The following is an 18,345-nucleotide window of genomic DNA, read 5'->3' on the forward strand; positions in this document are numbered from 1 at the left end:
TTTTTTTATAGTATAAACTGTTTAATACAAATGTTTTTTTACACACATTTTCAAAACATGTAATGTCATGTTATATTATCATGACCGTTCATGCCTAAAAAAATACATCTTTCCACGGTAACTTTCACAATAATGTTCTACCTTCGCCACGGCAGAGATGTTTTGAGGAGGCGGTGTAAACGAAATCATGTTTGGGCGATTTTGCTGAAATGGAAAGGCCAATTTTGAATTATTTATTATCACTCTGATTATAATTCTTTTAAACCATCAAACTGTGCAACCATCAAACTGTGATTTTGATACCAATGTGCACGAAATTATACTGACCACCGGTCCGTTTTGTAAAACCAATGGAATCGACCGACCGATGAGAGACAGAAAGATGACTGGTCATGTGGTCACATCCTGTTTAGCATTTATTTGTTTTAATACTATGGGACTGACCGGAGCTCCAGGCCACAGAAAACATATTGATGACTGGTGTACATTTGTGAAGTTTTTGATAATCATAATTTGTAAATGTATGAGAAATAATGCAAGAGTTATTAAGACACATTAAGATGTTTTCTTCAAGCACCTGACCAATGAGCTGGAGGTAACATTCAGGAGGCAAATTGGAAAATTGCTGTTTCAAATAAATCTGCTTTTCCTTTATGTTAAGAATAATTACTCAATGATTACACAAAACACAGCCACACATGTAACATTCATGAGACATGAACTTGACGGATACTGTGTACATTAAGACTTTGTTCTTGCTTTGATTGCTGCTGAACATCACAAAACAAAGATATGGCAACTCATACTTCATCAGGCATTTAGTGACAATCGTCTAGATTTTGTCCTGTCCTAAGAGATGAACACTGCAAGCATATTTTAAAATAGTTTCAATGCTTTTCCCTAACCCAATCTCACATTAACGATAATACACCAATGGTAAATTGGTCATTTTGGTTAAACATGTGTCCCTTGTTCACTTGCAAATATTAGATGTAACACTTTAATGGTAAGCTGGTCTTAGAGTTACATAAATAATAATACTGTCCTTCAAATAATGTTCTATTGGCACATCCACAGTTCCAGCTCCCTTCAACGCCCTACATTTAATTTCAGTGGATTAAGTAGTTGCTGTGTAATTACCAGGCCAGAAAGGCTTTTTAATTCATGTCTGAGACTTAACGCCCCCTACTGGGCATCCCGCATCCAGAAAACAAGTTTGATTCGTATACATTACAGTAACACATGCCACTTGAAATGAGATGATGTGCCAAATAGATTCACCAACGTTAAACGCAACTATTCTAGATCAACAACTGTTCCCCTAACGTAAGACAAAAAAATTGAAGTGTGTATAGTGTGCTGACGTTTCCACTGTATCGTACATTCACAGGTGACGGTGGGGTGATTGAAATAAGACCTGGGTGAGTTTGGCAGTCTGACTCAACAGCCCACTCCACCCCTCGGTTGTTCATAATAGCCTGCCCCTCAGAGGTTCATAACAGCCCAACACCTTCAGGCGAGTCTGTGTGGGTGCAGTCCCACCTACATCCAGCCGAGTAACTAACTCGCCCGCAAACGGTGAAGGCAAAGGAAACATAGACTAGTGGGAGCCCGACACTGAGCCCAGCTGGGAAAGCCCAGGCAGGCCTCCCCGCCCCACCGCTCTCACTCAGAATCCCAGCCCCTCTATGAGTGAGACGGAGCGGAAGACAAGAGCCAGGAAGCCGGTCCCCAGAAGGTCTCCCAGGGCAGTCAGGTAGGGGATGGAGAAGTTGTCTGGGTCCAGGCTCCTCCTCCACATCATACGAACTATCAGGTCAGCCGCATAGAGCAGGATGCCCACCTGGGGGGAAACGTTGCACGCGACCAATCACACGGCAGATCTTAACGACAAGTCACACGCAGTGAGAAATCCTCACAGGTCATTGGGCAGGTGAGGGGAGAGGCGTACCTGTAGCAGGGTTGCTGACAGGTAGCAGACAGTGAAGGTGACGGTGATGGCAGTGTGGCCTCCCTGGAGCAGGGAGATGGCGTAGAGGAACACCAGGTGACCTGGTACCACCAGCAGGAACAAAACTCTGGCCGACTTGGAGTTCACACCTGGGTAGACAGAGGAGATTAATGGACACTGTGGGAAGCCATCTTCTTTATATAGTTACACTATTGGCTGAGAATTTAAAAAAATGAAAGCTGTTCAATCCTACAGGAACATTTAGAAAGGCGGGCCTCCCGAGTCATGGCAACGCAGTTAGGCCATCGCGACCCAGGTTTATTCTGTGAATGCTGACTCCAAGACAGCTCTAAATGAACACATGAATGTCCATAGGGAACATAGCCTTAACTGAAAAACCACGGCCCTCCACAGGAAGACAGCTCCACCTGAAATAGCAGTGACCCACCAAAAAAAGACGACCCTACCTGAGTAAAAGAATGTGGTGATGGGGCTTGGCCAGTGTTGTCTCATCTTATAGGGCAGGACTCCTGGAAGACTCCAGAAGTGCAGGTAGGTGGATATACGGCTGGCCTGAATGGCCACCAAGTTCCCTCCGACACCTGACAGGAAGCACCAATAAAGGCACCAATGAAGAACCTTGCTCACACTAAAAACCTATTATATTGTCATGTGTTTTCTATTGAAATGTAAATCTAAAGTTTATGTAAAATTCACGTTGTCCACCACATGCTTTTGACTTCATACGGTTGAACTCTTACACATCGATTCCACATTTACAGATCCCAACTTGTCTTGCCAATCGACACAGAATGGAGAAACAAATTCCTATCAATAAATATGTCTTGCTTGATGAAACTCAAGTACGGGATGCAGCCACAGTACCGGGGGGGGGGGGGTCGAATTCAAACCAGATTGACCCAAGTTAACAGTCCCTGTGTAAGTAATGTTTAACTGAGGTCCGGTTATTCAAATGCTTTGCAGTGGGCTGCCAATATCTGTCTGAGCCTGGGAAGTTGCCATTTATGGGTAAGAAAGAACATCTGGCTGTGCGCTCTTAAACAGGCTTATTTGAAAGGATCTCTCAGCATGTGTCGTATAGAGAGCTAATTGACACTTTGCCAAGTACAATACTCTCATCAGTACTGCGTAACTCTTTCTGAGACCGTGGAACCTCTCTCCTCGGTACTACCAATCTCTCTCCGAGAGTCTCCAAAGAAAAAGTCACACTGTACACGACCCATTGTGGAGTTGATAACTAGCCGTCCATGTTTGTGTCATGTGTTCATGGACCGTGTCGCAGGCATTTCACCTAGATTAGTCCACTCACCGTTGATGACAGGTGTGAAGACAGCCATCCCCTCAAAGTTAGGGTCACTAACAGTCTTGTCCAATATAAGGCCCCCGAAACTGAAGGTGGCAGGCAAAATCAAACACATCAGTCAAAACATCTACTTATCACCTGAAAATTAAGGAGTAGGTCAAGGGTCAATTCCATTTAAAATCCAGTCAAATAAAAAAGGCAACAAAATTCCAATTCCAAATCCCCCCCCCCCATTAGAAAGCATCTTTAAATTGCAGTACCTTGCTAAGTGGACTGAAGCGAAATGGAAGTGGCCCCAAGCTCTATAAGTTGTCCTGTATTCTACCTGCTGATAGACATGGCTACAATGACAGGCTGCCATCCAGATACCAGGACCTCCTTAATTTGAGGGCTCCTCCGGGCCACCACCACCCACAGTGGAATCAGAGCCAGGAAGAAAACACATAACAGAGGGGAGAGGTACCAGACCCCTAAACAACAGAGAGAACCTGGGTTAGAAGTGTCCAGGAAGCACGGTTATCACTTAACTAGAACACTATTCATATGCCACAAGTGCCCTAGTCACTCATCTGAGTACCAGGGTCACTTTAGCTGACATTCAACTCCCAACTGCAGGAGGTACAAGGAGTGGGAGGTGATGGCTGAATAGAGACGGCAGCCGGCCTAGCTACAAACTTGCGTTTAAATAAAGAGAGACTTTTTTATTTGACACCATTGTACTTTTTAATGGAACCTAGTAGCACAGCCAGCGCTGATCACGGATGAGTGGAAACATAACATCCGCTGACCTCTGCTGGCCAGGAATAGTACTACAATCTGGATTTGTTTTAAATTGGCTGGGAAGGATGCATGCACTCCACAAACTCTGGCCCGTTATGATGAAGCCATACCTCTGTACTGGTAGAGTGTAGTACTGACTCCAGCCAGCAGGGACAACGTGATCAGGTCTCCCAGACTGGCGGCAATGGGAGTGGCCACGTTGTCTGGGTTAATGCCCACCTTCCTGGAGCCAAGGATCACCCCGATCATCACCAGACCTTTGATATGAGAGTGCAAAAGAGGGGGAGAGGGGGGAAAGGAGGGAGAGAGGAAGAGTATGGTCAAGAGAGATAAATGAAGAGTGGAGGGAGAGGTAGAGAGAGGGGGAGGGGCATGACTGAGTGAAAGCATTAACATATCCTGCCACTAAAAAAAAGAAACTTGGGAAAGACTGCAGGCCGGGGAACTCACCTAGAGACAGTGCTGCCACGAATGCAGTGATGATGCTGCTGGCACAGAGTACAGCAGCCTGGTCCAGCTCCACCCCCCCACGAGACATGGACCCCAGCCCTATGGCTGCCATGGCAGCGAGGAAACCCACCACCGTGGCCTGGACCTGGGAGGGGGGGGGTGGACTAGAGCTTCACATACCCTGGGTATACTGGCAGTGGTAAACCTAGATGTTGAAAACCTTGATGTAGAAAACCTAAATGTGGTAAACCTAGATGTGGTAAACCAAGATGTATTAGCAAATGCATCATGCCTTGTATGACCTCTTCCTAACTGGGACACAAACCTCTATTCTGGGACATAAAGCCATTAAAAGCCTGTTAAAATGCCAGGTTCATGTGATGTAAAAGAATGAGACAAAGATAAATTATGTCAGAACAAAGAAAAACAGCCCCAAAGCAGGATGCTGCCACCACCATGCTTCACTGTGGGTATGGTGTTCTTTGGATGATGTGTAGTGTTGTTTTTGCACCAAACATACCTTTTGGAATAATGGCCAAAAACTTCAACCCTGGTTTCATCAGACCCTAACACATTTTCCCTTGTGCTTTTGGAGAACTTGATGTTTGTTTTTGCAAACTTCAGCCGGGCTTGGATGTTTTTCTTAGTAAGAAAATGCTTCTGTCTTGCCACCCTACCCCATAGCCCATTAATATGAAGAATATGGGAGATTTTTGTCACATGTAGCACACAGCCAGTACTTGCCAGAAATTCCTGCAGTTCCTTTAATGTTGCTGTAGGCCTCCCTGACCAGTTTTCTTCTCGTCTTTTCATACATTTTGGAGGGACGTCCAGTCCTTGGTAATGTCTATGTTGTGCCATGTGATGATGACGACTGTCTTCACTGTGTTCCATGGTATATCTAATGCTTTGGAATTTTGTACCCTTCTCCTGACTGATATCTTTCAACAATGAGATCCCTCTGATGCTTTGGAAGCTCTCTACGGACACTGGCTTTTGCTCTGAGTTGCAACTAAGAAAATGTTGAACAGCTGAACTTTATTTGTGATTAATCAGAGTCACTTTAAATGATGGCAGATGTGTAACAATTTCTATTTAACAAAAGTTTGAATGTAATTGGTTAATTCTGAACACAGCCACATCCCCAGTTATAAGAGGATGTGCACACTTATGCAACCAGGTTATTGTAAGATTTTTATTTTTAATTTTTCCCCCTCGAAGATTTTTCAATTGAATTGTTCACATTATAGGTCACATTAAAAGTGGACATGATTTATCTTTGTCTCATTCTTTAACATCACAAAAACCTTGCATTTTCACAGGGGTGTGTTGACTTTTTATATCCACTGTACATGTGATCTACCACACAGCCAACACCTCATTCAACATCAAATCAGTTAGCTATTCAACAGGGGAAATCAAGGAAATACCAGGGCCACAACTACACTGCTAAACACATGGGGATCCCAGGGGATCCCAGAGAAGTTTTAGAACCACTCGTCTAACATCTGTTTTTACAGAAATCGAGGGAGCTCAAGTTAGCGTCAGGCTACAGCGTCCTGCTGTCTCTCAGTCAGGCCGGGAGTTGAAAGGCGGTTGCTCTGTAAGACGTAAAGAAAGCACAGTGAAGGCCATCCCTCGTTCTTTACAATGTCACCTTGTAATGGGCTATCGGAGGTTACCTGAATGTTTACAATGTTACCTTGTAATGGGCTATCGGAGGTTACCTGAATGTTTACAATGTTACCTTGTAATGGGCTATCGGAGGTTACCTGAAAGTTTACAATGTTACCCTGTAATGGGCTATCGGAGGTTACCTGAATGAGAGCCAAGTTGCTGCAAACCATGGTCCACTGGCGCTCTGGGTCGTCCAGCTGGCCCGTGTTAGCCTAGGCAAGACAGACCGCACTGTAAGTACCACATACACCAACTTCAACCTTTCACTTTTCAACAGGCTACTTTGGCTAATGCTATTTATAAACCCTGTTCTTGGAATCCTGAATGCTGATCGACTGGAGGTCATGGGTATGACATCACATGACTTTGCACTGCTCTAATTGTTTTGGTAACTGATTGGTAATAGCAATAAGGCATCTTGGGTTTGTGAAACATTGGCAATATACCATAGGCACTTTGTGATACGTCTTGTCTAAGAACAGCTCTTAGCCATGATACTTTGGCCATAAACCCCACCCACTTGTGCCTTACTGCTTAAATATAGTATGGTATACTGTATAAGTACAGCATGGTGTATTGTAGAAGTATAATACAGTATATAGTATTAATATGGTGTATTGTATAAGTATAGTAAAATATGGTGTATTGCATAAAATAGGCCACGTTCCCATGTAGCTCAGCTGGCAGATCATGGCAATGCCAGGATACTGGGTTGAAATCACACACTGTAATATGTCTGGTATGACTGCTATAATAAATGTGCGTTCTGAAGAGGATTTCATATTGTTATCATATCTAAGGGATACGCTGAAGAGGTGGACTCACAGCGGTGGAGAGACGAGCAGCCAAGGTCATCTCCAGGTTGCCCTTCAGCCCCACCAGAGCTGGCACAAGGATGAAGATCTCGGTGATGACCTTGAACACCTCCCAGTGCTGAAACACACAGACGTCGGTCACCCCAAGTTGGACAAGGGCAGGAGGAGGAAACACCATTCTCAAGTGCAGCATCATCCCAGAGCTCCACATCACCCAACAGTAAACAAGCTCTTTGTGGACCGATCCCCAGGACGAAATCTTAATCCGACTCCAGTTCAACTACATTGTATTATGGCACCATGCCCTGGGACAAACATTGTTTAATGAGTAAGAGACCAGCCTGTTTACTGGCCGGGCATCATCACGACCTGACACGGCGCTGTCACGACCTGGCACGGTGCCATCACAACCTGGCATGGTGACATCACAACCTGGCATGGTGACATCACAATCTGGCATGGTGACATCACAACCTGGCATGGTGCCATCACAACCTGGCATGGTGACATCACAACCTGGCACGGTGACAACACAACCTGGCACGGCACTCTTCCTGGCCCGGCCATGCGGCAAATAACCCGCCTGCTGTCAATCAGAACCAGGGCACTGTGTGTCCTACTAAGAGGCCCCGGGACCATCAGAGGTTCTACCTGGGACCATCAGAGGTTCTACCTGGGACCATCAGAGGTTCTACCTGGGACCCATGGGACTGCTGAACACTTCGACAACTTAAATCGGATGTGTAAAATATACAACAACAACAACAGCAATAATATGATGTCAACAACAGCAGCAAAGCTGTTTTGCCGATAAACTTAGTTTTTTATTGTTATAGTATTGCGGTTGGGCTTTCTTGGCATTGCTAAGAACCTGCAAGAAAGAATTTTGGTGTGTACTTTGTCTTGTGTCTCCATGCACATGACCAGTAAGACATTTAACTTGAAAGTAAGTGATTTTCTCAATGACAAGCCTCTACAAACCCATTGTAAATCTAAAAATAGAGATGTTTATGAACAAAGAGATGAGTCAGCTTTGGGGGGCGGATGGGGGGGTGCGACTAGGTTATTTTTAAACTGCTCTTTCAAGTTCATCTCAGCAGCTTGCTGAAGCATGCCACATTCAGGGCCTATTTAAGGAAGTGTCCCAGTTCCGTCACACTGCCGCGGCCCCCCGGTCCACTGTCCCCCCGGTCCATTGCTCTGGCCCCACCAGTCCTCTGCCTCCGTTAGCTAACTGCCCATACACTCTATCACTCTCTATTCAATTACAGCCCCTACAGAACACCTTCCCCCTCCTTTAAACCTAATTTGTACCGTAACGGAAGGAGGAGGAAAAGGATGACCTCAAAAATAAGAGAGCCGGGATGCAAACATTCTGTTTAAAAACAAACTGATTTGGACATACAAGCCATGATGACAAGTCACTGGCCATCTTGGCAGTGCTCCTGTTGGCTTTAGGCTTTGGTAAGGTCCAGAGGGGTGAGAACTGGAGCAAAGCTGTCCTCAAAACAAGATCCCAGATGTTCTGACAGACAGCGCTGGCAGTGGGCCGGCCCGTTTGGCCTTAATGACTGGATCCTTTTGAATCATATCAGTGGATATCAGAGGCCCATAATACGCTAAGTCGGATAATTGGAATCTCATTATAGGCATTAACATAGACAGAAAACAACTGAATACAAGTCAGAAGGTAATCCACACACACACTGACACACACTGTCACACACTGACACACACTTCACGTTATACTATACTTGTGGGGAATCTTCACATTTACAGTCCTATTTCTCCTAACCCTGAACAAACTAACAGTAACCCCAAACACCCAACTGGATTTGTAACTTTTACCCTAAAACCAATGCAACCCCCCCCCCCCCAACATCTTAACTCTAACACCAAGGCTTAAATAGTCTTTTATCCCCCCCAGGAGGACCAGCGAAGTGTCCAAACTATCAGCTTTCCCACTGCTCACTCTACTTGTAAGGATCTGGTTTCCCACAAGCACAGTAAAAACAGCACCCCCAAACACAGAAGTTACCACTCAATGAGAACATCCCAAATACACTTAAGGGGCCCTGACGACAGATCCCTACTTGCACAATGTCCATGATGATGCCAGCCGAGACCATTCCCAGTCCGGCCACCAGGTATGGCAGAAGCACCTGGGCAGCGATGTGCCAGGAGCTCTCCGGCAGGAAGCCATGGGCAGAGCGTGTCAGCTTACAGGTGAAGCCGCGCAGCTTCTTGCCTTTGTAGCACAGCTCCAGCTCCAGCCGTGTCACCACCATGCTGGTGCGTGAGTTACCCCATCACGCTAACTAGCGCTCCCCAGAGCAGAGCTGAACGATGGACAGGGACACCGTCTGGGATCCGCAGAGGAGAGCCGCCGGTGAGACCTGGCACTACCACGGCTTCTTGGGATTTGGGAAAGATCTTGACAACAAAAGCCGGTCACGGTGGACAAGTTGCAATAGGGCCTTGCGTGGAAAAGTGAGTGAACTTCACTGAACTCGTCGCTGTGCCGTCCTTGCAATGTCTCTGACGTTGGAGTAATTATTTTCACCAGATGAGATTCCGGGTGAAGAAAATCCGAAAACTGTTGGGTTGTCCTGTGTTGCCTTAGTCCTCTGGTTAACTCTCTCCGTCAGGGTTCAAAAACAGCCGTTGGCCCACACTGCTGTCCAGGCCATAACTTATCGGCTCTCAAAACTCACAAACCTCACGACCTACGCCAAAAGGCTTCCACTTCCACAGTGTTTCAAAGGGGAGACCAAGAGGCAGCAGGTGCAGACGACGCCGGTGGCTGTGGTGGTTTCGATGGTGTCCGGCCGGCTCAGTGACAGGGGAAGTGTCCTTGGTGCCCTCAGGAGAAACAGCACGTCAGTAGAATCCTGGAGACCCATTCAAGCTCAGTGGGGAGGCCTCTGCAGGAGGATGAGTGTCTGTCTGCGCCACACATCCCGGATGAACCGGCGTAACGGCTGAGGCAGACTCTCTCTCTTCCCTCCTCCCTCTCTGCTGTCGTGACTCATGCCGCGCTTCCTCTTAAACACACAGTGTACCCCCCCCCCCCACCTCCGTCTCTCCCCTGTCCCTCTGTTCCAGTAACAGGTATTGGACCTGTCAGAAATGAGTGTCAGGGACCTGCTTGTGTCTCGGTCCAGTAGACGTGGTTTGGCTTTGCTCCTTACGCGTCTACGCGTATGCTGTGCCGTGTTAGGCGCGCAGTGTAAAGCTTGGCGTGTATGCTGTCACTTCCATTCATGTGACCACTTGGTATCTGCTCCTCTGATATGACCCCCCCCCCCATCCTTCCCTTCATGCCTCTTTGCTCTGACCTCCCTCTGTCTTTCCTCGGCCAGTGACTGGTTCTTCATGACAGGGTTTACCAGCACCCCCCTCTCGGATATCGGTTGATCTTACAGCTGAAAATAATAAAAGCCCACGCATGATGCAGAAAGAGAGAGAGAGAGAGAGAGAGAGAGAGAGAGAGAGAGAAAAAGGGAGGAAGAGAGACAGGGGAGGAGACGGTGAAATAGGAGATCCTACCTCTGATTAGTCATTGGTGGATAAACCGGCTGCCAAATTCCGGAGGCATGCAGAGTAAAGGGCATACCCGGCGTTAAAAACCAGAGCAGTGACTCAGCGAAAAAGACTCTCAGCTACTTGCCTAAGCCCAAGTGCTGCAGTGCCCCCCCCCCCCCCCCCACCCTTCGCTCTTCGACCAAATAATGTTTCCGGTCTGACGGAATACACGTCGCATTCACGATGCATTTCCCCTTCGCAACAGTCACCGACGCAAGATGTGCAGCCCAGCTGTACCGTTCTGGCACATAACTCAAACCTGCGGTACCACGACATTTTCCATCCTACATTTGGTCCCCGTTTCTGATGTGGTTCTGCAGTCCACACCCAGACGCAGGCAGCGCTGACAACACGCCGGGTCTGAGATCCCGCACCTCTCCGCGAGGCCCATGGTGTTCACTCACCCTTTCACTGGACTGCCACCTCCTTTCATTAGCCTCTGAGCACTAAAAAAAGGTCCTTGGCGCTAGATGGCAATGTCGGGGTGGAAATCCACCAAGGTAGGTTGAGATTAGAAAAAGGGATTTGAAACTAAAGCTGGAGCCAAGTGACTGTCATCCACAGAGAGGGAAGGTTCTGGGAGGGTTACATATTCATGTACAACAGGATGGGTTGTGTCCCTGATAAAGAAACGACTCCTGACGCAGGAGGACACTAATAAAACCAATGTGGCAGAACGATGGCCATTACTGTAATACATTCTGACAGCTTACAGGACCTAACAATGAATAAATAAAATATTTTAGGGCCAAATTCTCATAGTATGAATTATGTTCCCAAACAGTAATATGATTACACACACCAAGATGTTGGCCATAATGTTTGGATCTATAATCAAAAAGAATAAACATCAAACATTATTCCAGTACTAGCCTCTCTGCCCAGGCTGCATGTTAAGGCTTGGGGTGATTTGAAGGTTTAACTGTTAACCAACAGAGCATTACATGGACTTGTTCCTACTTATCTCTCAGAACTGGTCCATCCGTTCATCCCTGTAAGTACGCTATGCTCACAAAACACAGGCTTATTCCTTATTGTACCTGCAATTCCTAAACAAACCACTGGAGGCAGGGCTTCCGCCCACACAGCTCCATTATTGTGGAACGATCTGCCGATTAATATGAGGCGCAGATTCTCTCACAGCCTTTAAGTATTCACTCAAATGCAAATAAGCGTATTATGGGCTTTCTGTGTTTTCTGTGGGCTTTCGCTGGCTCTTCGGGGCTTAAGACTTAGTAACTGCAAAAAGTATCTTTCCTACAACTGCTGAGGCAAAGAAGGATTTTATCAAACACACTCCATTTGGTCAATGCCAAGACAACACAGTCATGAACACGCGGCATACTGTGAGAAAGGACGGACGTCGGCGGTAAATCACCTGCACCAAGTCCAGCACCATCCCAGCCATCACCATCCCCATCCCGGCCAGCAGGTAGGGAAGGAGCACCTGTAGAGCGATGAACACAGACGACTCCTCCTTCACCTTGCTCACGGACACCTTCTCCACAGCCTTCCTGACCGGCTGGACGGGGGGCAAAAACGGCAGGTCATTCTGCCCGTCGAAGACACCAGCCTTGGGGATAGCGCTGCTACCGGCCCCTTGGCCTTTGCCCTTGCCCTTTGACCTAGACTTTCCCTTCCTCTTGCGCAGCTCTTCTTCCGGCATGGCGGCGGTGGGATGCTGTCCTACACTGGAGAAAGATAACACGTTCCGTACACAAAGGTGATCAATAATCTTACGTAACGCCAGACCAAAAAAACTAACGGGATTACAACAGAACGGTCACAGTAACTGGCACGCATGCTCGTGCTAGAAGTAAAATGTCGACCCTGGAGAACCATAAAATCTGACCCCTTGCTTGTTTAACAATGTAGTTTAGTCTGCTGGCAAAAGCTTCTGATTATTGCCATGAACTTGTCAAAATGACAGCTAAGTGTGATCGCATGCATAAATAATTGGCATGCACTACACTTTTGTCAACAGTCAAATCAGATTACCCCACTCTAACGGCATGTCCAGGCATTCGGATGTCTGTTTAAATACATTTTCCCCTGATAATTCCCGATTTTGAAATAGAAGCTTCTGAAAATGTATTAAAATGAATTCAAAGAATAAAGACGCTTAAGTATAGAAAACATGTTGACGTGTACTAGTGATAGTAGAACCCAACACGACGGGCAGGAGGCTGACATTTTCACATCCCATAATGTCCGTTGGTTACACAACAAAAACAGTCTGATTGGCTCGGAGCAGAACAGTGTAAAGCATAACTCCGCCCCTTAGAGAAGGGATAGCGGTGTGATGGAAAGTTAGGCTCTTACAGCCCTACAAACTGTGGGCATGGAAGCAAAGACAAGGGTATTAATTCAGTATATGCGTATCCATTAAACCCTATATTGGTTATATTTTCGATGAATGAATTCCATGATCTAGTCGCCAATTTCATAAACTAACATTTGTAAAATCAAAACTATCTATTATATTTATGCGATTTATGTTTACGTTAGCACGTTTTATTTATCTATTCGAAATTAATTCTGAATGGGTGCATTCGTCCTAAACAACAACAGTCCAATGCCACGGTCATATTCAGTGTTTCAAAGTCCTTACCTGTTGTGTTAGAAGGAAAAGAAGCGTGCATATAGGCCTATACTACCGCTCAAGAAAATGTGTTCAACAACTTCAGTGTCTGACACCAAGAATAACTGATCTTTGGAGTGAGATCTCGGGGGCGGGGGGCTGAAGGAGGGAGTAGGAGGCTGGGGGAGCGTCTTAAATTTCAGCCTTGTTGGCAAATTAGGATACAACCCCCCCCCCCCCCCCCCCAACTGACCTCATTTTTCCTCCGAGGACGGCGACAGCAGCGTGTGACAACTCGGTTACAATATCAAACAACCACGGAAATAACAATATGTATTATGTACACCACTGTACCAACTATGTGCTAATAGGTCTTAAAGGTACATTTTAGATAAAACGTTTTTTTAGAGTGTACCTCATACTGAAAGTAATCAATGGGCCTGGATAAACTTTCATCACTAGTTCAGTTTTCATTGAACTGCCAATACAAATACCACCTAACTTTAACCACCAGCTAATAGTGAATGAAGTTCATGAGGGTGAAACTTGCTCACATTGCATGATTGTTTAATCTACAGACTATCAATGACATTTTAATTATCTACGCACACTAACCCTAACCTTAAACATCCAATCCCTAACCTTAACCCTAATCCTTATTCTAAATCTAACCCTTGCAAGCATTTACTCAGTTTTTTGATGGTTTGTTAATAGTATGAATGAGTAAAGCATCTACTGATGGTCATTTTGACTATGCTACTAAAGTAGTATCCTGTATTTTGGTAGCTAAAGTTAACTAAACATCTAAAAAAATATTTAACGAATCATTGATCCGTCTTTCTTGGCCCATAATTTCAAGGTGAAGAAACAAACTGCAAAGCTTTTTGCCAATGGCACAAGGCAATTTAACTACTTGAGGAGATATTTGCTTGAAATGAGTGAAATAATCTGCCAATAGAACAAGACAAATTGCACGATATTCAAGGGATATTTTCTAAACACAAGTGGTATATTCTACTGTAACTTATTAAGAAAATATTACCTTATTTTAAGGATGTTTTTTTACCCGAAAACAAGTTAAATATACTTGATAAGACTTGATTTTTTGCAGTGCATCTAATAACAAGTTTAACAAATGTACAATTCGGTAACATTTGGGAATGTAAATGAAAAGAATGGAGCCGCAGTATTGCTCAGGTACTATTGGTTACTACGGGATTGCCCATATCCTTTTCCTGGATCCATAAGTCTTTTTATTCAGATCACAATCATAGAGGAGTGGAAGTGGGAAATGGGGACTCCTGAGAACCAGCAAACCTGTGACCTTTGGGATTCCAGTCAGATCTATGTGGTTAGAGTCAGGAGTGTTACAACTCAACTACCCTGAGGCACTTAACAGTGACACTGGGGCAGGGGTTAAGGGTTAAGCATTGAGAAAGACAAGGGAGAGTTCCAGTTTGACCAGAATCACTGTAGGCTTTCTTATTGTGGAAACTTTTTGAACCCTAAAATTAATCCTAAACCATACTTCATTACGCATTCCCGGCTTATCTCTGACCCTATTGCCTAATCCCTAATCTTTCCACGGGGATCAAATTTGCTCCATATCGGTCCGCCACTAGGTGGAGTCAATGAATAACAAACCAACATGCCGACACGTCGCAAACTGAAAACCAAAATGTCCATTAGTACGGGAGTCAGCCACACGCGTAAACATTGATTACAGGAGTTGTGTCATTCACCACATTGCAAGGGAATCCTTTGCTAACAGCTGGCTGGCAACTGTAGTCTCTAATCGCTGACAACACATACAGTTGTTAGCCCAATTGTCCTACAGAAGCGGCATGCATGAAATGTGCACCTGCATTTTGCTGCAGCTCAAAGCATGGACGCAGGTTCCATGTATATTCATAATCTGGTGAAAACTATATGGGGCCGTGGTAGCAGGGACCCAGACAATGCCTGTGTTGCTGGAAGCAGTACAAGTAGCTGTTGCACAGAGGTTATTGTTTCCATAATCCTTGTTATAGTCAAGGATTTAAGTGCCCCCCATCCCGCCTGTAAGGTGGAAAGCCCCTGCGTATGGTTGTGGGTTAGCTTGACAGTCTGCAAAAATGTGTTTTAACGTAGAGTGTAATCAAAACCTGCGAGAGCTACCTTTACATCTGTTTTTCTTTTATTCATCCATTTTTTTCAAACATGTCTACTCCTTAGAAGGGGTTAAGACTTTTGGCAGGGATTTAACCATCCGTATGAGCTGTGGTCTTTTCAGCACCTCATTAACGCCTTCGTTCAGACATCATACGTTACACGTGCCCTCCTCAGGTGTGGCCTCGGGGGGGGGGGAGGGGGGGGGGGGCAGCTCCCAGCTCTGGTGTTGTGCAAGAAGGAAACAGTCCCCTGTAGTTAAAGCTGCTACGTCCGCATGATGTGAGAAACAGAGTTCTGCTATCCTTTGTAAATGTTTTACAGTGTAAATAATTTTTTTGCTTAGAAATGAGATGTCACTGCAGGTAGCCTAGTGGCTGATTTGATGCCTGAGTGCACAGGCTGTATAATCTGTCATTCTGTCCCTGAGCAAGGCAGTGGACCCTGATCGCTCCAAAGGTGAAAACGGGGTGTAGGATTGTATCAATGGTGGTCGGGATCGTTTATGTTTCTTGAGATGTCTCAACTCTACCGGGGGGAGACCAAGGACTGCCCTGGCCTCTCTGAACCCAAAGATGGGTATTTTCACACCCTCTGGCCGGCGCGGTGGAAACTCGAAGGGCTAAAAATACACGTTTCCGTCCCTGGGCCCTCTATCTCGGGGACACCTGTTGCTAACCCACCAACTGACAGCTGTTGACCTCACGTTGCTTTCAGATTTCCCTTCTTCAACACTCACTGCAGTCCCTCAGTGGGTTTCCTCTGATAGTCACTGCCACCGTCACCACGACGACGACGGGGGGGGGGGGGGGGGGCGGGGGCTGACTGGAGGAATGCAAGTGAACTCATGTGGGTGTCACTCAAGGAGTGTCAAACCCAAGTAAGATTTATGACATTGCAGCAGGAACATTCGTTCACGGTTAAGCCTGAGCTGGAATCTATTCAGTCATTGTACTTTCTCTCACACTCAGTCGTACTCTTTTAGCATGACTTGCTTGTCGGCCTGCCAAACGTTCTGTGTGTATACTACAGAAGTGGCACAGACATGTACTCTGCTCGATTGACAGCGTGTAGTCCTTGCAGCGGTCCCACTTCATGGACTGTATTTGATACAAGTTAGTTGTAGGTAGGACTCGTGTTCACTGTGATGAAAAAAAAACCCTGTATCATTAGGCCTACATGTTTACATGCCGAGTCCAACTAAATTGTCATGTTTACATTTTTGTTGTTTTGCAGACGCTCTTGTCCTGACCGAATCAGGGTTGGTTAATCAAAACTGGATTTCTGCCCATTACATGTTTATGGTCATCATTTGCAAACACTCAGTGTGAATTTCTCGTGTTTGACAGTGCTCCCCACCACCCTTGTCAAAATCAAATGATGGAATATATTTTCAGAGAATACTGTTCCTTCCATCCAGCAGAGTTCCAGAGAAGTGTATAATCTATGCCAAGGAGCATTAAAGCTGTTCAGGAGGCTCGGGGACCATCACCTCACAGAGTCACTTAATGTTGGTTTTCCCTTTAATTAGTTCCCCATCTGTATGTCCTTCATGCTTTGAATAAAAAAAAAAAAAAAGGTTTTAAAAAATAGGTTTCAAAGTCGAAATTGCGCCGGCTTGGGTGCGAGGACCCAGTCTACAATGTCATTCAATGAAGTAGGCGTCTGCACAGTCAGTGCTAGTTGGAACAAGTCAAGTGATAGTTCTTGAAAGACAGCGGTGGGGGAATATATAACATTCTCTTTGACATCCCTCGGTAAATGCCCTTTAAGCCTAATCGGGTAATCTCTCGATACAGAGCTCCAGTCTGCTACTCTCAACCTTTCCCAGTCCTTTACGGCTGTCTGCCCTTCAGTTGCTTGGGATACCTGTGGTAAAACAACCATAACAGTAAGAAAATACACTGATATCCTCAGATCGCCAGCTGCACAAGCAGATTCTGTGAAGCAGCTACACTGTGAGAAAAAAAAAAAGAAAGGATTGTTTTCTTAAACAGAAAGACTGTGCACATTCATAATCCTACCACAGCCGGTTGTCTTAGAAAATGTATTGTGAATCAAAAAGACCAAAAGATGTCATTCACAGTGTAAATACAGCATAGTGCCGGACATATGCAGGCCTTATCGAATCCCAATCCCAGCGTCGGCCGTGTGATACCTCTTGTCATTCTCTCCTTGAGCAAACAGTATTTGCTCCTTTAAGTTGCTTTAGATAAGAGCATCTACTAAACGCCTGAAATGTACCCGTTACAGTGTCACATGCGTGGGCACATCGGCCTGAAAAGTGCCTGTTAATGTCTCGTCTTACAATTTGGTGAATTTCATCACCTTACTTTGTGAGCAGTGAAGGGACACACCTTGCGCCGAACTGCCACAGCGCGTCCACCGCGCTCAGCAACCGATGAGGAGTCACTGAGTTCCCTGCGTGTTTCCGTGAAGAGGTGGCAGTAATTCAAAGGGGCTGCTTGATAGCTGTTCCTCTCCGGTGCTTGTTCCTGACTCCTCCAGCCTGCTCCTAACAAAGTCTCCATCTGTTTCCCTGCGCTGTGTTTTTGGACTGAGTTGGCATGGGGCGCTGTGATTCCTGCAGGATGAAGTCACAAACGGCTTGTGAAGACTGCCTGACCGTGGATGTTGAAAGCTCATGTAGTAAATTGTGCTTAATCAAATTAGTGCAGCCAAGCTTCTCCATTTGAGAAGTTCTGTATCATTGATAATTTTTTCTCTAACTAGCTTCAACTAACTAAATAGTTATTGTGTTAATGGTCTATTTAACTAAATAGACTATTTAACCTAATAGACTAACCATACAAACAGATGTTCTATTCACGCCAATGGAACAATATTTAACTGTTATTCTACACCTGTTATTAATTAAGGTATATGATAAATATAGTGTAATTTGATATTGCAACCTTACCAGACACATTATTTTTGGAAGTAGCAGAAACCACTCGTTTCTTGTGTTACAGTGCTGTGTTTGTCTTCCCTTTTACCCTGGGGGGTAGATATCAGTCCCTGAGCCTTTATAAAC

The 18,345-nt window shown here is 45.5% G+C and overlaps 1 protein-coding gene across 4 annotated transcripts; it reads right to left on the reverse strand.

Moving 5' to 3' along the window:
• Positions 1-403: 403 nt before the first annotated feature.
• Positions 404-13,285, reverse strand: LOC105023857 (solute carrier family 41 member 1). Of its 4 annotated transcripts, none has more exons than XM_010893364.4 (11): positions 13,194-13,285; positions 11,961-12,273; positions 7,008-7,115; positions 6,323-6,394; positions 4,506-4,650; positions 4,166-4,312; positions 3,601-3,745; positions 3,282-3,361; positions 2,419-2,553; positions 1,952-2,100; positions 404-1,843 (listed from the first exon to the last, which is right to left on the reverse strand). In XM_010893364.4, the coding sequence occupies exons 2-11, from the start codon at positions 12,246-12,248 to the stop codon at positions 1,670-1,672; spliced, it is 1,443 nt and encodes a 480-aa protein (XP_010891666.1). In that variant the 5' UTR covers positions 12,249-12,273; positions 13,194-13,285; the 3' UTR covers positions 404-1,669. The 4 variants fall into 4 exon arrangements, with proteins under 4 accessions (XP_010891666.1, XP_010891667.1, XP_010891665.2 ...); XM_010893365.4 differs by lacking the exon at positions 13,194-13,285 and adding an exon at positions 12,734-12,772; XM_010893363.4 differs by lacking the exon at positions 13,194-13,285 and adding an exon at positions 12,581-12,727.
• Positions 13,286-18,345: the final 5,060 nt, after the last annotated feature.

Source organism: Esox lucius, chromosome 12 (genome assembly GCF_011004845.1).
Source record: "Esox lucius isolate fEsoLuc1 chromosome 12, fEsoLuc1.pri, whole genome shotgun sequence".
Classification (NCBI taxonomy): domain Eukaryota; kingdom Metazoa; phylum Chordata; class Actinopteri; order Esociformes; family Esocidae; genus Esox; species Esox lucius.